General features: G+C 40.1%; 5 protein-coding genes across 5 annotated transcripts; all 5 read left to right on the plus strand.

Moving 5' to 3' along the window:
- Positions 1-312: 312 nt before the first annotated feature.
- Positions 313-3,629, plus strand: EAE98_006366 (uncharacterized protein; the record flags this gene model as incomplete). Its single annotated transcript, XM_038953989.1, has 2 exons — positions 313-575; positions 635-3,629. 2 exons carry the CDS (start codon positions 313-315, stop codon positions 3,627-3,629), a joined length of 3,258 nt encoding a protein of 1,085 aa, XP_038809779.1.
- Positions 3,630-6,741: 3,112 nt separating this feature from the next.
- EAE98_006367 (uncharacterized protein) lies at positions 6,742-7,770 on the plus strand (the record flags this gene model as incomplete). The annotated part of the gene is made up of 3 exons (XM_038953990.1): positions 6,742-7,099; positions 7,169-7,219; positions 7,295-7,770. The coding sequence occupies 3 exons, from the start codon at positions 6,742-6,744 to the stop codon at positions 7,768-7,770; spliced, it is 885 nt and encodes a 294-aa protein (XP_038809780.1).
- A 551-nt stretch (positions 7,771-8,321) lies between these two features.
- Positions 8,322-10,970, plus strand: EAE98_006368 (uncharacterized protein; the record flags this gene model as incomplete). The annotated part of the gene is made up of 3 exons (XM_038953991.1): positions 8,322-8,574; positions 8,686-10,649; positions 10,704-10,970. 3 exons carry the CDS (start codon positions 8,322-8,324, stop codon positions 10,968-10,970), a joined length of 2,484 nt encoding a protein of 827 aa, XP_038809781.1.
- A 3,275-nt stretch (positions 10,971-14,245) lies between these two features.
- On the plus strand, positions 14,246-16,403 carry EAE98_006369 (uncharacterized protein). The gene is given in 7 exon segments (XM_038953992.1): positions 14,246-15,006; positions 15,019-15,056; positions 15,078-15,314; positions 15,348-15,407; positions 15,464-15,661; positions 15,678-15,781; positions 15,838-16,403. The coding sequence occupies 7 exon segments, from the start codon at positions 14,870-14,872 to the stop codon at positions 16,060-16,062; spliced, it is 999 nt and encodes a 332-aa protein (XP_038809782.1). The 5' UTR covers positions 14,246-14,869; the 3' UTR covers positions 16,063-16,403.
- Positions 16,404-18,377: 1,974 nt separating this feature from the next.
- On the plus strand, positions 18,378-19,766 carry EAE98_006370 (uncharacterized protein; the record flags this gene model as incomplete). The annotated part of the gene is made up of 2 exons (XM_038953993.1): positions 18,378-18,392; positions 18,453-19,766. The coding sequence occupies 2 exons, from the start codon at positions 18,378-18,380 to the stop codon at positions 19,764-19,766; spliced, it is 1,329 nt and encodes a 442-aa protein (XP_038809783.1).
- Positions 19,767-20,077: the final 311 nt, after the last annotated feature.

A 20,077-nucleotide genomic window follows, 5' to 3' on the forward strand; every position in this document is an offset into this window, starting at 1 on the left:
GATTTCCCGAGCTAGAAGTAGCTCTAACGAATCGGCAGCCGAGAACCATTTCGAAAAAAAATAGCTCATCTTGAAGCTTTATGCACATCATTCATCATTACTCTACTTTTAATTGAATGATTTGTCCTCAATAATATTTTTCTTTTCTACACAAACATAGGTTTTCAATTGATGGCTTCATAATATTTTATCTAGGAATATATCTTTATATTTGATAATTGAAGAACTTAAAATCTTCTGGGAGTGTCCATCCCAATCAAGATCTTATCATTTTAATAAGGGCGAACCAAAGAGCTGCGAGCTCAAACAAAAATGGTGAAGACTGTAGATCCAAAGCCAGCACCTGGTGCCTATGATTCGCTCGCAGCACAATATGCGAGAGCGAAAGCGCGCAAGGAAGCTCAGGAACAGGCACTTAGAGAGGGAAAGAAGCTGGATAAGGATGGGAACATAATACAACCTAAAGTACCCAAAGTACCCAGGAAGAAGGATAAGAAGGATGAGTTGAACGAGGCAAAGAGAGATAAATGGAGAAGGGAGTGGTGGGCAGTTGGAGGATGGTGGGCTTGGCTGGCGTAAGTTTCCTATAAGGCGGGCTGTGGAGGGGCATTGTGCTAATATATTTAATGAATAGAGTTATGCATGCCGTGGGAATCTATTACTTCACAAAGGGTTTCTTACTCACACGACTGGTTTTGGAAGAATCATCTACCTGCGCCGAGCCCCCAATTGCGAGAACTGTTGATTATAAAGGAGCCGGTACACCGGAGGGAGGATGTTGGCATCCCAAGACATTCGACAGGGCCGTGGTAGTAATTGTGGATGCGTTACGCTACGATTTCACGGTACCGTTCGCGGGTGACGATTCACAGGCCTTTCACAATGCATTACCATTCTTGTACGAAACTGCGCGCAGAGAACCAAACAAGGCTTTCTTATTGCCTTTTATCGCGGATCCACCTACAACTACATTGCAAAGATTAAAGGGGCTTACAACTGGAACACTCCCTACATTTGTGGATGCGGGTTCGAACTTTGCAGGTACCGCTATTGAAGAGGATAATCTTTTGGGTCAATTGAAGGATGCTGGCAAGAAAATTGTACATCTGGGTGATGATACATGGACCGCGCTGTTTCCTGGATACTTTGAACCGAACATCAGTCGTGCATATGATTCTCTCAATGTTTGGGATTTGCACACGGTTGATAATGGGGTTACAGAACATATTATGCCATTACTCGCGAAAGAGAAGAAAGCTGAATGGGACGTTATGTTTGCCCACTACTTGGGTGTGGACCATGCGGGCCACAGATATGGACCAAATCATCCGGCTATGACGAGCAAGTTACAGCAAATGGATATTATGATCCGAGGACTCGTGGAGAAGCTTGATGATGATACTTTATTGGTCATCATGGGCGACCATGGCATGGATGGTAAAGGTGATCATGGTGGAGAGAGCGACGATGAAGTTGAAGCTGCATTGTGGATGTATTCTAAGAAAGGAATATTCGGTCGCACAGATCCAGCCTTTGCATCACCTCCACAAAACGCAAAGACACGACCAGTCAATCAAATCGACTTGGTGCCTACACTTGCACTGCTTCTGGGGTTGCCAATTCCTTTTAATAACCTCGGAAAGCCTATCGAAGAAGCTTTTGCAGGCAAGAAAGGTAATGCCTGGGAAAATTTGGCAAATGTGGCTAGAATGACAGCTGCTGGAATCAAGAGATATCAAGCTGCTTACTTTGACGCCAGAGGTATCGATGAGAGCACAATTGATGGTTCTCCATCTGCTCTTTGGTTGTCAGCTGAAAGAATCCAGGGTTCCAAATCAACTCAAAAGTCTACTGAAGTTTATCATGCATTTTCTGCCTATCAGACAGAGACTTTACGAATTTGTCGGGATCTCTGGGCGCGATTCGATGTTCCTAGTATGATTTTGGGTATTTGCATTCTTGCTGCTAGCGTATTAGCTTTGGTATTGTATGCCAATGGTAATGCTAGTGATGGCAATGAACCTGAATCAGCAGATCTTGACGAAGCTCAAGCCAAATTGGAACTCGAAGCTTATGCAAAGGGTGAGAGAGATATTGGAGATGAGGAAATTAATCCAAACTTGCTTTTGTCGATTTCTCTGGCCTCTGCTGTTGGTGCTGCCGTAGGATTGGCTCTCTGGACAATGAAAGCTACCATTTTGGAAGATGTCATCGAGGGACAAGTTATTGAGCTGAGTCTAGATGGTGCTGTCATTGGTGGACTCATTGGTGCTCTCCTGTCATTGATGAATATTGGTAATCCCTTCCCCAAAACATTCTGGGGTTGGATGGCAACTGTCTTTACAATTAGTCAGTCCATTGGCTTTGCATCGAATTCCTATACTATCTGGGAAGACTCCATCTTGTTGTTTTTCATTACAACTTTCGGAGTAGCTGGTGTTGTTTCTTCGCTTAGACAATCGGAAGTACGCAGTCGCACTTTGGGAGTGTATCACTCTCTTGTGTTTATGGGTCTTGCTTGGGTTGCTTCGTACTCTAAGTTGTGCAGAGAAGAACAGATGCCTTACTGTAGATCTACTTACTATGCCTCTGCCACATCGTCAACTTCTGCTCCTTGGCAATTACTCATTCCATTCTTTTTCGCAATCTCCTTACCTGCATTCATCAAAGCTTACTATGCAACTAGTCTCTCGTATGAAGGGTTTGCGCCAGTCTGGATTGATGGAGCTTTTAGATTCGGGCTCTTTCTCATTGCTATCTTCTGGACTTTAGATGCCGCTGATGATGGAAATTGGTTCCCGGACTTTTACGAAGGTGCCTTGAAAGCTATTCGAGTACCAATTGCTCAGACAGTTCTTGCCATGGTTGTGGGTGCTGGGTCTGTGGCGTTCTATCTTGCACCACCTTGTATTGCTATTGGTACCGTTTCGATCGGTGATCTTTTACCTGCTGGAGCCCCCAAGCAACAAGGTACTCGGGTTATGATTCTCGGCTATGGTAATAGTCATGGTGCTCGATACTTCCTTCTTGTTACCAATGTGCTTCTAGCAGTACTCATGGTTCAGAAGCCTGTGGGATTCGGTGCTCTTTCTCTCATGTCTCTCCAAATTCTTTCTCTAGTAGAATTCCTCGATCTCAACTCCTTAACCAATTCTCCCATTGGATCAATCATGCTCGCCATCCTCGGTTCCTTCCACTTCTTCAAAACTGGTCACCAAGCGACTCTCTCTTCCATCCAATGGGAATCCGCTTTTATTCCTCTCCACACTATCCGCTACCCTTGGTCTCCATTACTCGTCGCTCTCAATTCATTCGGTCCTCAAATCCTTGCCGCAACCGCAGTTCCCCTCATCGTCTTCTGGAAACAACAGCCAAAGAAGAAGGGGCTCTTGAAAACAGCCACCGCTGCTTTGGCATGGCATATCCTCTACTATGCAGTCATGGCATTGGCTACTACCATGTGGGCAGGTTGGTTGAGAAGACATCTTATGTTGTATCGCATCTTTAGCCCGAAATTCATGATGGCGGGTGCGGTGCTTGGAGTGGCGGATTTGATTACTTTGACGGTTGTGTTGGTGGGGATTAGGTGGAATGTTGCGGGTGTGTTGAATGTTTTTGGTTGGCCTTGAGGCGGGGGTTGGATTGGAGGAGGGGGGTGGATGGGATTAGAAATCTTCAATGTTGTGTAGAGATAGTGGGAAGAAGGAGGTTTGGAGAGGGGGGAATGGGTGTTTTTGAATAGCATAGCGTTGGTATGGTATGGTATTATGGTTTGGGTGTAGGGTCAATGGAAAATCCATCAGAATTAGAATAATATGTTTGTTTATCGATTGTTGACTTGGTCATCTAATCACTGGATGTGTAGTGTGGGAAATTTGTAGGTGTGGAGTAGAGTGTCCCATGCAGGCAGTGTAGTGCGATGCGATGCAGTGTATAGCGCAGTGTATAGCGCAGTGTATAGCGCAGTGTATAGCGCAGTTGGAGAATCTCAGATCTGGATGGTTACGGGGTATGTTTCTATGGATACCATTGAATATGAGTAGAGCTGCTATAGTTTGGAGATGCTATAGTTTGGAGATGCTATAGTTTGGAGATGCTAGGGTTTGGAGATGCTGATGGAATGTGGAATGATGTATTTGGAGATGTTATAGTTTGGAGATGCTAGGGTTTGGAGATGCTGATGGAATGTGGAATGATGTATTTGGAGATGTTATAGTTTGGAGATGTTATAGTTTGGAGATGCTAGGGTTTGGAGATGCTGATGGAATGTGGAATGATGTATTTGGAGATGTTATAGTTTGGAGATGTTATAGTTTGGAGATGCTAGGGTTTGGAGATGCTGATGGAATGTGGAATGATGTATTTGGAGATGTTATAGTTTGGAGATGTTATAGTTTGGAGATGCTATAGTTTGGAGATGCTGATGGAATGATGTAGATGTAGATATAGATGTATATGGCCGGTTATATGGCTGGTTACATGGCTAGAAACCTACAGGCTATTATTTTGCATTGAGTGGTTCAAAAGTCTATTTATAGATAGGAATAGGTATTTAGTATATGAATGAATGATATAGATAGATGAATAAATGAATAAATGAATAGATAGATGAATAAATGAATGAATAAATAAATAGATGAATAAATAGATGAATGAATAGATAAATAAATAAATAAATAAATAAATAAATAAATAAATAAATAAATAAATAAATAAATAAATAAATAAATAAATAAATAAATAAATAAATAAATAAATAAATAAATAAATAAATAAATAAATAAATAAATAAATAAATAAATAAATAAATAAATAAATAAATAAATAAATAAATAGATAAATAGATAAAATAGATAAATAGATAAATAGATAAATAGATAACTAGATAATAAATAAATAGAATAAATAGATAATAAATAATAAATAAATGAATGAATACTAAATCAATAAATGAATATAATAAATAAATGAATAAAGGAATAAATAATGACATAAATGAATAATGAATAAATGAATAAATGACTAAATGACTTAAAATGACTAAATGAATAAATGAATTAAATGAATAAGAATAAATGAATAACATGAATAATGAATGAATGAATGGAATAAATTGACGAATAAATAATGAATGAATAAATGACTGGAATGAATGCAATGAATGAATGAATGAATGAATGGATAGATGGATGAATAAAGTAGGCTGAAGTAGATTAAGGTAAGTAGGATTGAGATTGAGATGGAGATTGCGATTGAGATTGAGTTGAGATTGAGATTGAGCTTAGTGAAAGTAGGCATTAGTGATAAATGATAGTAGAGATGTGGATTGAGGGTGGGAGGGAAAGGGGGGAAAGGGAAAGGGAAGGGAAGGGGAAGGGGAAGAGGAAGAGGAAGAGGAGGGGAAGAGGAAGGGGAAGGAGGAAGGGGAAGAGGAAGAGGAAGAGAAGAGGAAGAGGAAGGGGAAGAGGAAGGGGAAGAGGAAGGGGAAGAGGAAGAGGAGAGGAAGAGGAAGAGAAGAGGAAGAGGACGAGGAAGAGGAAGAGGAAGAGGAAGAGAGGGAATCGCTTTTTATTTTACTGGTGATATTGCTTGTTATTGTATAGATACATACCTAGGTATTAATGATTAATGAAATAAGAAGTGATAGGAGGGTTGAGATAAGATGAGATGAGATGAAAACTAATATCAAAAATCATATATACCAAGCGAGGTAATAGATACTACTAAATACTAGGTAGATAGATATTCACTTTATCTTCAATCTTATATTATACTTAATCCTAGGGGATAGGTATTTAATACTTAATACTTAATAATAATAACAACTTTCATTATTTGAATAATATTCACTTATTTATGGATTTTCTATTTCGTCGTATCCTTTTTCGAGGAATCTCTTCTATCCCCTAGAGTGCTAACCACGGCTGGGTTCGCTTACAATACTTTGTTAGTTAATCAAAGTATTATAATTTAAAATTTTTTGAAATTGTAAATTATATTTATTTTGATAATAAAATATAATAGGATTTAAAAACTCTATCAAATTTATTTTTGAAATAAAATAAATAAATTTATAATTCAATTTCTAATTGTTATTATATTAATAAATATCATTTTTAAATTCTAATTAAATAGTTTTTATATTTAATATAATTTATAAAATTATTAATATTCTTATTTGTGTACGGGTTACATAACCTGGCTGTAGTTGGCACTCTAGGGGATACACTCCTATCTAGGTAGCTAGATAAATAATTGAGAAAGCTTTTAGGGGATTGAAATTTGAGTAGGAGTACCTAGTAAATGATTCTAGGGTTGGAATTTCTGAAATTTCTGAAATTTATCTTATTTTATTTGGGGGGTGGGAATATATAGGAAGGACTTTGAGGAAGATGTTTCTAAGAATTCTTAAGATATAGAATTTGATATATTGAGAGATATTTACAAGTCCATTCTTGCAGTGGGCCGTTAGTCTGTTCTGTACACCCATTGGTGGCGTCAATTGCGAATGTTAAAGGGTCCAACAGATGTGCAACATAAAGTTCGGAGGTACGGTATCATGTGATTTGGACCCATTGAAATTTGATCCGAGTTGATACGGCGCGATACGGTTTTGTCGCGAAGAGCCAAGTGTATGGTGTAGCTTCTACATTATTTTATTTTACTTCATAAACAACGATAATTTCCGTGCATTGGATTGGACCTTTTGAGAAAGAATTAAAATTCGAAGATTTATTCACAATGTCGGATTTGCCAAGAAGAAGACAACGTCCGGATAGTACAAAAATGTGGGAGGAAAGCGAAAGTCGTGGGTCTGCTCGAGACCGAGATGAGATAAATGATCGAGGAGATCGACGCGATGAGAGAAATCGCAATCATGATCGCAGTCGCAGAGATAGAAGCTGGTCGCCGCGCGACTCGAGAGATCATAGACGCAGTTCGTACAGAGATCGAGAGAGGGAACGAGATCGCGGTGGGAGGAGAGATGAATATCGAGATGGGCGAGGGAGTGACAGGAATAGGGATTATCGGGAAAGAAATGAGGAGAGGTCGGATAAGAGAGATGGACATCGAAGAGATGTGCCGGATAGGACTAGAGGTGAGCTTATGCCCAATGCGCTTTCGCAGACGGTGTTTGCGCTGAGAGGTAGATCTAACGTTGAACAAGATGATACTCGACAATCTCGAGGAATTGATGAGGATAGAAATGGGAGAAAAGGTATGTTTTCACCGGATTCAGCGCAGGATGGAACATTTGTACTTGCGATCAGAACACTGTCTAACACGCATCAAGACAATGCGCGATCAGGAGAGAAATCAAATGAACGAACAAGATCTAGGAGTCCGCGGCGCGACGATGAGCGAGATTACAAAGAAGATGGAGGTAGTGAGAAGACACGAAATAGCGAATATATAGACGACGCTCCACAACCAGTCAGCTTCAGTATTGGGGCTAGTCATACAAATACAGCTACAGCTCAAGATCACGATCGGATGGATGTTGATGGTGGAAACAAGAAGGCGTCACGGCATAAGAAGAAAATTGAGGAGGAGGAAGAGGAAGAAGAGGACGATGATATTGTGGTTGAGGATGATGGAATGGCAGCCATGCAGGCAATGATGGGTTTTGGGGGATTCGCAACGACGCAAAATAAACAGGTAGCAGGAAATAATGTTAGTGCTGTGAGGAAGGAGAAGAAGACACAGTATCGTCAATACATGAATCGGGTTGGAGGATTTAATAGACCTCTGAGTCCGAGTAGGGATTAAATGAGGAGCAAAGGAGTGGAAGAATGGATCATGGCAAACAGGCCAGATGAGGGGTTACATATTGAGAGAGAGGGGGAAGACTGTATGAATTCGTAGATTTGTGGATTGAAGATTGGCAGATTGGTAAATTGGTATTAATACATGACCACATGATATCCGGGGAGTTATCAACCTTGTCCATTGGCACTTATTTGAGCGTTTGCCCATGCCAAGATAGTTGAGACTCGAGAGGATAAATACTCAGGAACACTTTCCCGATTACCGGAAACATAATTCATTTATCCGTAACTTTCGGCCCGCGTCTCTATCCGTGCTTTGAATATTTGAACCAATAACCATATGGCATCATGCAGCCTTCCCTGCAGCCTCGCGCCACAGGCTGATCGCAACGCAATCTATCCACAAATTCGCAACGGTGTTCTTTGGATATCACGTCCTATGATTTCTCTCATAAAAGCCTTTTTTCCTTTCTTCATCATAAGTTAAGTATCCAGATTGCCAGTTCTGGATCTTCAACTTTTTGTTTTCTTCAATTGGAATTGGGGAAAAAGATGACGCCTGTCACATTGCGGCCCGTCACAGCTCTGGTAGCGGTACTTTCGCTGTTGGGCACTTCGGTCCACGCGGCTGAGAAACAAGATGTGGGAATTGTGACGACGGAAATCGCGCGAGAACAGAATAGTAGTTTGTTATGGGGTGCTTACAAACCGAATTTGTATTTTGGGGTTCGTCCGAGGATTCCTAAGAGTTTTGCCGGGGGCTTGATGTGGGCGAAGGTGGATAATTTCGTGGATGTGCAACATAGTAAGTTTTGTGTTTTATGGGAGGGTTGGAGGATGGGAGTTTGGGTTTTGTTTGTGGTTGTAGTGATGAGGAGGAAGATGGAGCAATCATGGCTAATTGGATAATTTATAGACTTTAGACATACTTGCGAGCAAGGTGATGGTATGAGAGGTTATGGATGGGAGGAATTCGATGCTCGCAATGGCGGGAAACAAACTATGTACGATGAGAGCAATGGGATTGATATCAGCACTTTCTTTGTCAAGTCCCCTGGGGGAAAACATGGCGGAAACTGGGCTACGAGAGTGAGGGGTAAAGTTAGGGATGGGTCGCCTGCAGATTTGAAGACGACGATGATTTTCTACGCTTCTCTTGAAGGACTGGGAAGTTTGACGGTTGCGAATGAGCAGGATGATTTGGGGTTTGAGGGAGAAGTCAATTTCAATGGTGATTCGGATGGCTTGGGCGAATATAAGATTACGGTTACTCCTGGTCGGGGTTATCATCCTGCTTCGGATCATCCGTCTTACAAGGAGAAGCCGTTGGATAGAACTTTTGTTCACTCTCTTACACTTGATGAGAAGTTACTTTGGGCTGCGAAGCCTCATTTGTTCGGCAAGTTGAAGGAGCAAATCGATGAGTATCTTGGAACTTATGGAGAAGACAATGCTCCTCCTCCATATCAGATTTATACCGTCTCACACGCACCAGATGAAGGAAACTTCCATTTGGTTCAAAAAGTCTTCGAGGGAGATTTTGAATTCGATATCATTTTCAACAGTGCCTCGGCGGAGAAGGAACTTTCTAGTCAAGAAATCTCGAGATTGATTGGCGAAAATAGTGTATCCTTCTACAACAGATTTATTTCTACATTCGATCTGCAGCCACCTTTTGATATTGAGAGTCTTCAAAGATTCTCGAGTAAAATGTTCTCAAACTTGATTGGTGGTCTTGGATATTTCCATGGAGATTCGGTGGTCGATCGTTCGTATGCCGAGGAGTATGAAGAGAGTAACGAGGGCTTTTGGGAAGAAGCCGCAGCAGCACGGGGACGAAGACAAGAAAAGCTGGAAGGTCCATCTGAGCTTTTCACTACCGTTCCATCTCGACCATTCTTCCCTAGAGGATTCCTTTGGGATGAAGGATTCCATCTTCTTCCGATTGCCGACTGGGATATTGATCTTACCCTTGAGGTCGTCAGAAGCTGGTTCAATCTTATGGATGAAGATGGATGGATTGGTAGAGAACAAATTCTTGGTGCTGAAGCTCGCAGCAAGGTTCCAGTTGAATTCCAAACACAATATCCTCATTATGCAAATCCACCCACGCTATTTTTCATCATCGATGCTTTTATTAGCAAGCTTGGTGCACTGAATGGTACTTCGCCAGAAGCAAAGGAGCAACTCAGCCAAGAACCTTCAATCTACTCAGCATATTTGAAGAATCCAGAAGCTGGTCTTCAATATCTTAATGAGCTCTATCCTAAGCTTAAGAAGCACTACTACTGGTTCCGCAAAACTCAAGCCGGAGATTTGAAATCTTATGATCGTGATGCGTTTAGTTCCAAGGAAGGTTATAGATGGAGAGGTCGAACTCCACAACATATTCTTACTAGTGGTCTCGATGATTATCCTCGTCCTCAACCACCTCACCCGGGAGAGCTACATGTTGATTTGATGTCCTGGATGGGTATGATGACCAAATCTCTCAAGAACATTGCTGGTCTTCTCGGTATGGCAGATGATGTTGCCGAGTTAGCTACCATTGAAATAGCTATTCATCACAACATTGATGATTTACATTGGAGCGAAAAGGAAAAATGTTATTGCGATGCTACGATTGATGATTACGAAGAACATCAATTGGTTTGTCACAAGGGATATGTTTCTCTCTTTCCTTTCCTGACAGGTCTCATTGATAAGGATAGTGATAAATTGGGTCACATCCTTAACTTGTTGGGTGATGAAGAGGAATTGTGGAGTGAACATGGTATCAGATCTTTGAGTAAGAAAGATTCATTCTATGGAACAGATGAAAATTACTGGAGAGGTCCTATTTGGATGAATATGAATTTCTTGGCCGTTTCTCAATTACTCGTACGTTACCCCTTTCTGATGATTCCTTGGCCGAAAATGCTAATCCTTTCATAGAAATACGCAGAAATTCCTGGTCCCCACCAAGAAAAATCTAAAGATCTCTACACGAAACTTAGATTGAATCTTATCAAGACGGTCTATGATAGTTGGCAAGAAACAGGATTTGCGTGGGAACAATATAATCCTGAAACGGGAGTGGGACAGAGAACTCAACATTTCACTGGGTGGACAAGTTTGGTGGTTAAGATTATGGGGATGCCGGATTTGAGTGGAGGGGCTTTTGAGGCGGAGAAAGGGGGGAAGGTCAAGGATGAGTTGTGAGAGGTGGTGGGAGATGGATGAGTAGGGGATGGAAAGTTTGTAAAATAGAAGAGTAGTGGAAGTGGAGGAAATGAGAATGGGAATTAAAAGGATTGTGATGTGATGTGATATGATATGATTTGACATGGGATGAAGTGGTGTCATGTAATGCAGATGCATACTTATGGTGTTGTGTTGTATATGTTATATGTATGTATGTATCTATATATTTACAGATATAGTAGTATAGATATCTATCATCTTATATATCTAAGTAGGTAGGTAGGTAGATAGGTAGGTAGGTAGATAGATAGGTAGATAGATAGGTAGATAGATAGATAGGTAAATAGATAGATAGATAGGTAGGTAGATAGGTAGATAGATAGATAGATAGATAAATAGATAGATAGATAAATAAATAATTAATTAAAGGAAATATTTATTATTTAGATATCTAGGTGTTTAATCTAGATTCTAGATTCTAGATTCTAGAGTGGAGATTGGAGATTGAATTTTAAGGATTTTGAAGATTTTGAAAATGGAAAATGGAAAATGGAAAATGGAAAATGGGAATTGTGGAAATTGTTTTGAGTGTGTGAGTGTGTGATTGTGTGAGTATGTAAATATATGAATATGTAAGTATGTGAGTGTATGAGTGTATAAATGTATAAGTATATAAGTATGTGAATGTGTGAATATGTGAGTGTGTAAGTGTGTATATATATGAGTGTATGAATGTATGAGTATATGAGTGTGTGAGTGTATAAATATATAAGTATATAAGTATGTGAATATATGAATGTATAAGTGTATGAGTGTATGAGTGTATGAGTATATGAGTGTATGAGTGTATGAGTGTATGAGTGTATAAGTATATGAGTGTGTATGTATATAAAGATATAATAAGATTGGAGATTAGAGGATGAAGAGATGGGGATGGAAATAGGGATGGTGGTTTTGTAAAGGGGTTTGATGGGATGAATAAGCGAGTGTATATCTGGAATTAAGATATTTGGGGTTGAGATAGGATAGGATAGAGTGAGATGTATATTTTATGGTTGCATATATAATAATTGGGAGACATTTTAGAGATGATTAGGAAATCATTTTTTGGATGATGGATTCCTTTACTTGTTATTGGGATTGAGGGTTTGAGTATATATGTGTTGTTTGTATTTGCTTGTGTATGAATCTTGTGTATATATGTATATGTATATATGTATTGTATATTAGAAATTCTATTCTTTCTAACTTTATGACTTACCAGATGAGAATTAAATAAAAGTAGGATGAGAGGATGAGAGGATAAGGAGATAGGAGGGTTGGAATATGTGAGGATGGTGAGAAAGAATATATGGTAGATGTGTAAAGAGACGAGAATGATTTTTGGGAGGGATTTGAGGGATATGAGGAACTTGTTTGGTGGTTTTTGTTGGGGATGTGTGGAAGGTGAAGTTTAAAGTTTGAAGGTTGATTGATTGATTGATTGCTGCTGTGTATTTGAGTCTTGAGAGTATGTTACGGAGCTGGAGTGGACTGGATTGTGGTGTCAGGTAGAACTAGAGCTTGGGGAAGGAAAATGAGGGTATCGATATGTATATTGATTGGCAAGATTTATCGAAATAGCCGACAAACAGTAAGATGGAAGTGTTAGCAAGTCGATTACTATAGTCTCTTATTGAAATCGTATTCTACGATTCTAGTAAGTTTAGAGGACTTGAAAGTATGATTGCAAATTCCTATTATGAATTTTTATACAGAATGACTAGAAAGTTATCTCAGATACAGTTTAGTATTTACTCACTGTAGAGTGGGCTTTTTATAATATCATATACATGCACGTCGATTGCATTCTCTTTGAACTTGAACTGTCGTATGAGTATAGACTGTATAGTTGTCAAGTAATAATGAAAGGACAGATGGAAGGATTCTCGAAACACGTGGGCAACAGTAGAAGGCATAGTATGCGAAGATACGATCTTTGTAGAGATATCTAGGTAGCTTGTTGGTATCTATCAGTCAGTTGTTGTAACTTGTAATCTCTCTAAAGATTGCTGTAACTTGTAATCTCTCTAAAGATTGCTGTAACTTGTAATCTCTCTAAAGATTGCTGTAACTCTGGGAGAGAGATACTAGCCTGTACGCTAAGAAAAAAAGTGTTATTGGGCATATTTTCCGCATGAAATCAAGGACTTAAGAACTTTTACCATTCAATCAATACTGATCCATTGCATGATTACATTAACAGATGAAGCAGGAGGTATTTTCCGTAACAATTACAGTTCAATCCATTGACCCCCCGATCAGAGACAAACATACATCAGAATGTATAAACTCCACTAATTGGCATTGATTCCAACAGCTCATGCACACTGCTCATTCAGTAAGCTAATTTCAGACTCCTATTGAGAGGAAAGCTACAATCACGGGGAGAAATGCTCATAGCTTGCCTTGCGAGACGAAGATTCTTACCCCGCCTCCACTCAAATTGCGTGCATAAGAAGTAATTTAAAGGGCCAAATATATCTATTGCTGCGTTGCGTAGTTGAGAAATATATTATAGTACCAATAGGAAGAACGATACTTGCATCCGTACCACAACACCGGTACCGAGAATTTCCTACACCCAAATTAATAACGTGTTTCCAAAAAAATAAGCGATTTTTTCTACCTCATCAATTTTGAAATTTAACTTCAATTACTTCTAGACTTATCAATATATCTTCAAATTGAATAAACTCTTCAGAATAATGAATATCTCAATTAAAGGAATCGACAGATAGTTTTATAGATATATTGAATAAATGGTTATAGAGTTGGAAATGAATAGAATATAAATTCAATTTTGAGGTTGAAAATTAAGGTTAACGTGTTTCCAAGCTGTTTTCGAACTTTCGCCTCGAAATTTCCAATTCGATTAATAACAATTTGAAACAATCAAAAATTGTATAAAGAATACAGTTCATTATTCTCTATCATTTAATCAAATTTTCAATTGAATTGGACTACAATTGATAAAGATATTGTAGATTGAAATTGGAAAATCTAACGTTTAGGTGTTTTTGATGAAGCACTGAAATTTAAGGTTTTGGAAACACGTTATTAAATTGGGTGTAAAAGGGAAGGTGGCGTTCGGAAATCCCTGGCGCAGTTTCAGTGGCCTGACTAATTTCGCTTGAAATTTCACTTTTCTTTTGGAGCAAAGTTACAAAGGAATACATTTGTAGTTGGCTTGCTGATACGCTGCTCATCCAGAAACTGTGCGTAGAACTAACCATAGAGACATGTTCACACGATACTCGCAAGCAGATTACCAATTCTTTCTTGACATCCTCCAAGCCGAACCTTTCACCTAAAAATGTTTTGTTATAACCTATCATCCATGCATGACTGTCGAAAGATTCCCGCTAACCCATATGGGTAATTATGGTATGGTTACCCAGACCTAGCAAGCATACCCCAGGCCTCGAATCTATCCGGATGCAGAAGCATGCATGTGGTATCCTAGGGTATTGGATACTTCCAGCCCCGACATTCTAATCGCGCAGTGTCATTTGTTGATGCTAGACAAGAGCCATCTCATGTCTTAACCGCCCCAATCTTGTTAGACCACAAGAAATTCACAATACGCACTGCTACTACGGACCGAATAGTCAAGGCATGCTGTCCGTCAAATGTTGGATGAAAACTGCTCAGTGCACTCTCCAGGTTTCCAAAACGATGAAATGCATTTGCATTGCTAGATGCAATGGTAGAGTTACTTTCGGTAAGAGGATGAAGTCACAAGTCAAACAAATATTCTCGATAAGACCTACGATGCCTTGAGGTAGACGGATAGATGCTATCTATTTCTGCCACATTAAAATTCCAGGAATTTGCACAATTCCCCTTTCTATTCAAAATCAATAATCGAAATCAAAATGCTAGTTGAACCGAGATCAGCCACTGATGCACCGGCACCAGATGGAGACTATGTTGCTTGGGTGCAATGTGCAACGTGCAATGTGCAAGCTCATTTTCTCTATTCTTCCTGTCTTGGGGCCTCTGAGCTCATTTGGTAAATCTTGAGCACTGCACTATTCAAAATATCTTTACTGAAGCCTTTAGGTTCTTTTCAAGCATACTAAGAGACTGACTATCCTTCATGGACTCCGTCTCAGATCTCTTGGATTGGGTCTATTCAAGCATTTTTTCTCTTCGGATTCTCCATAGTTGCTGGTCCAGTCTTCGACCGTGGATATTTGAGGTCTCTTGTTTGGATAGGATGCTGTTTGTGCGTGCTAGCAATGATGTTGACCAGTATAAGCTCTGAATATTGGCATTTCATACTGGCTCACGGAGTCATGTTCGGCATAGACAGTGGTTGTTAATTTGTCCCCAGCATTGCTGTGCTTCCAGCTTATTTTGACAAGAAACAAGCATTAGCGTTGGGAGTTGCAGCTTCTGGTAGTGCTATAGGTACGTGTGAGAAATATAAAGGCCTTATATCCAACGTTGACGCGTATAATTCGCAGGAGGTGTTGTTTTTCCGATAATCTTCAACCAGTTGCAACCAAAAATTGGTTTTGGGTGGTCGATCCGCGTCATTGGTTTTATCATTCTTTTGGCCGCTACAATTCCTGTACCCGGAATGCGTGTGCGGACTCCTCCGTCTGCAATCAGAAAGATATTCGATACGAAAGCCTGGAAAGAACCGCCGTTCTTGGTTACTAGTATCTTTTTTTCTAGGGTTTATGGGCGCTTATATCCTGCCTTTCTATGTTCAATCATATGCTCTTGACACCAATATAGTGGGAGGTGACGTTGTCGTCGGATCTTTCTTTGAACGCATGGTATGCTTAAATTTATCTATATCCTTACCAATGCCTGGTTTCTAAAGAAATTATAGATCCCAACCCACTTCGCCGACATCTATGGTCCATTTAATATCGACATAATCTGTGTTCTCCTAAGTGGAATCTTAGCTTTCACCTGGATAACTCATCATACCACTGCTAGCATAATTTTATTCACTGTATCGTATGGCTTCTTTTCCGGCGGTTTGACGTCAAAATCTCCAAATCTCGGTGGTGCACTATCTCCAGATACGGGCGTTTCGGGTGTTCGCTTATAAATGCTCTTAATGCCAATATCTGTAGGCATATTGATCGGAAATCCAATTGCAGGCGCTCTGGAATCTTATGGGTGGATTTCTCTGCAGGTATTCACAGCCGCATTGTTGATGGCCTCTCTCGTGGTAGTTATCACTGCTAGAATCTTAATGTACGGTAAGAGCTTGACGATTAGATGCTGAATGATATAATACATCATGTTATAATCATGTCATAGCCAGATAAACTGCTGCCTTACTAGACACACAATCCCGAAGCAACGGTAGCATTTACTTTAAGGCTCCGTGACTAAACATCTAAAATTGGAAAGAATTGCATATTGAGGTCGCAATGACTGGCCTTTACGCCACATCACCGGTAAAAAGGAAAATAATACTCGGTAAAATACTTCTCGGAACGTTATCCAAAACCAAATGCGCCCGAGGGGAATGAATTTGCTACTTTCGTGTACGATTTTCGAATACGATACACAATTCAATCACGAAATTCATGAGATACATGAATACCCAAGATAGATAGGCAAAGCGCAGTGTACTAAGTGACTTGGATTGGAGCAAAAGTCATGCCATTCCTACATTGCATGATGGTTCACACCAGCATCTTCACTTCAAGTAATATGTCTATTCAGTGATAATATAACTTCAAAGCTCTTAGGTCGTAGCACACGTTTACTCGAACACTTGAACGGACCCAACCAAACACCACCTACATGAATTAATCTCCTGGCCCAGAGTCTCGGGTCAGGCTGAAGATTCCTCTTGGTTGACATGTGATAGATTAACTAGGCTTGAAAATTGGCATTTGGCTCATGTAAAATTTTGGATTGAAGAAGGCAAAGCGTCCTTATAGTGTCATTCTAGATTATGGAGAAGTGTTACATTGATTGTACCAGGACCTTCCAAATACATACGTATCCAAATACCCAGCAACTATTCCACGGCTAGAATGTTAAACACTAAGCCAAATAAATGTATGGCTGCAGACGAGTACACGCATTGTCTTTAATTTTACGTGCCGGATAACGGTCACATGCTCCAAGATATTTCCCAGCTGATATCATTTATCTAGAGCCTTGGAATTTATCCCAACTCTGGGATGCTGCCGATAAATTCGAATACATCAGCAAGGGTCAAAGCAAATTTCCCAGGGCACTACTTCACTAAAGTTAGAACGATCAGAGAGTTTGGCTGTTTGGATTTCTCGTAGGATCGCTATTTACTCCCAACTTCTAATGAAAGAAGTAATAATACAAGAAAGCAGATGGGTCATGAGTTTAAAATCTCGTTGAATTCAGGGGTCAAAAGTCATGGAGACCCTAAGAAATCTATCGAAGATTAAAAAAAAAGCCAATCTATCACCGGTGTATTCTTGGCCTTGCCAATGTAGTATTGTTCCATAGGTAGAATGCTGTCTCAAATGATCAATTCACGTCTTAAAGACATAATTTTCAGCACCTGCATCTGCAGATACACTACGCCACTATGCCACCAACGATTTCCCAACTATGATGGATAGCTTCAGTATCGAGTTGAAGATCCATAAGCTCACAGAATGCCGCTGTTTGGAGAAGTTCACCATACGAATGTAGCCACAAGTGTCGACTCTGCGAATACTACTCGCATATCTGAGGCATTGATACCAAATCGTTGTCAAATCTTTTATGAGTATAATTTATTGCTAGCGTCATCCTTACAGAACGAGAAATATCTTCGGTATCGACTTCGTAGAGGTGTAGTCAATCGAACATTGACTGGACAGAAGAATTAAAGAATCTTTTGCGCCTAGCTTTTCATCCTTACGCTTATGTGGGTATAGCTCAAGGGTCTGCGTCTATGGTAATGGCACTGTATGCAGTTGTTTTTGTTGATGACAAATATCCATTTGAAGAATGAAGAAATTGTTGGAGAGACATTTTATCCGATGCGATGATTGTCCTCAAATGTACCTTTGTGCTATAAGCGGCACTGACACCTTATCTCCACTAGGGTAGCTATCATCTGATTTCAAGAATACTACCTTAATGTTGGATGTTGGTGACTTGTTGGAGGTATAGTACATCAAGCTTCTGAAGCTTTGCTTAGATGGGATTGAATTTTAAGATTATACAATAGAACTAACGGACTTGAGTGCACCAAGTGGTTTAGAAAAACATTGCATTGCTGAAGTGTAGTATGATTCTATGATATAAAAGTCTCCCGCCGCCTCGAGAAGATCCATACCATTCACACAGCATTCACACACTCAATCATATTTCGGACGCTAAATTCATCTCTACAGATTCTATAGCAATTGACAAGCTTTGAAAATTTACTTCATTATGGACTGTATCTCGGTTAGTCCTAGCTCTGCTTGGTTTGAAGAATTCGACACTAATATACTCGTGCAATGACAGGGTATTCAACAATTGAGTAGCTCGGTAACTCATGACACTACGCTTGCCTCCTCCACATCTTCAGATCAACACTTGTCTTCCGATGCTCTCCTCTGGTGGAATGCTACAAGTGAAATCTTATGGAATTTGCTCGTGTCGGGAAAATACGACTTGCGGCAGCAGACTTCCGCCATGATGTTCTACCACACATACGTCGTTCCCAATCTCGGTCCATTTCCGATGGAGGCAAACCAGCCCCCTCAATGGAAAAGCTACATGACTGATGATTTCAGTCCTATTGAATTTAGCTGGAACTGGGGAAATGCACAAGGAGATGTTGACAGAAGAGTGCGCTTTAGTATTGAAGCTATTAACAAGAAATCTGGCACAATTACCGATCCATGGAATCAGAAAGCTACGATTGATCTTGTTAACCGCCTTGAACTCGATGTACCGGAGATAAACGTGCAATCGTTCCATCGTCTTCTTAAGGATTTCGCTCCCTCAAAGGACGTTCTTTCTGAAGATTATATATCTCGTTTCGACCCGCAACAACCCCGTTCAAGTTTATTCATGGCATTTGAGATGAAAGATAAGATGCCTGTTGTCAAGCTATACATGATGCCGTTTGCGAGAGCAATGGAAACATCTCGAGCTGAATCTGCTATTATTCTTGAATCTCTAGCCAGCTTCGCTCAGGAATTGGAATGGTCATCCCTCCAAAGTTTGGTTCGAGCTTTAGATCTGAAGAGCAAATCACTGGGACTTGACCAATTCATGATTGCCTTTGATTGCGTTTCGCCTCAAAAGTCACGCATGAAGATATATGCTAGGTGTCTAGATATAAGACTGGCAAGCGTCATGGAAATCATGAGCATATTTGAGGATAAGTCTAAAATTGCCAAAGGTCTAGAAGAGCTTCGAATGTTGTGGAATCTGTTTTTCAGTTGTGGTGAACAGGGTCAAGCCGGACATCTTCCCGACAAATCGCATATTACTTCAGGAATCCTCTACTATTTTGAGGTTCGTCCTAGTAATTCCAAAGTAACCACAAAAGTTTATCTCCCGGTAAAACATTACGCAAAGGATGATCTTTCTGTTGCTAAAGGGCTGCAAACATTCTTCAACAAACGCGGAGGTTCACAAGACCAGAGTGCAAGGGAGTTCATGGATGCTCTGGATCGAATGTACACTTACTATCGCCTTGAAGCTGCCACTGGGCTACAGAGGTACATTTCCTGCAAAATTGAGAATGACTCTTTGGAAGTTACCTCTTATTTGAGTCCCGAGATATACAATGAGGGGCGTTGGTCGCACAAAAAACCTACCATATAGGAAGGATTCGGGGGGAAACTTCTGTGTCAGTGTTTATTTCTTTAGTATTCCATTCACCTTTAATCAGTAAGAACGGTGATAGAAAACGAATTGGAAAGTTGAAGCCACTCTGGTGCATAATCAAAGATTGCTTCCCCACAAGCGAATCTTGAGAGAGATGACAGCTTCAAAAGGATCCAGCAATGAAAAATCCTTCATCTCATTAATCTATCATCTGTTCTGCATAGCTTAGAACCAAGATGAGCTTTGCCAGCGCATTATCTTTCACGGACGATACTTGCCATCCAATCTGAATATATCGAGTCCGAAGC

The sequence above is a fragment of the Botrytis deweyae genome, assembly GCF_014898535.1.
Source record: "Botrytis deweyae strain B1 chromosome Unknown BDEW_013, whole genome shotgun sequence".
NCBI classification, from domain to species: Eukaryota; Fungi; Ascomycota; class Leotiomycetes; order Helotiales; family Sclerotiniaceae; genus Botrytis; species Botrytis deweyae.

Coding starts and splice junctions, on each gene's coding strand:
- EAE98_006369 (XM_038953992.1), top strand. CDS start 14,870: ATGCTAGTTGAACCGAGATCAGCCACTGATGCACCGGCACCAGATGGA. Junction 15,408..15,463: donor AGCTTCTGGTAGTGCTATAG/GTACGTGTGAGA, acceptor TATAATTCGCAG/GAGGTGTTGTTTTTCCGATA. Junction 15,782..15,837: donor GATCTTTCTTTGAACGCATG/GTATGCTTAAAT, acceptor AAGAAATTATAG/ATCCCAACCCACTTCGCCGA.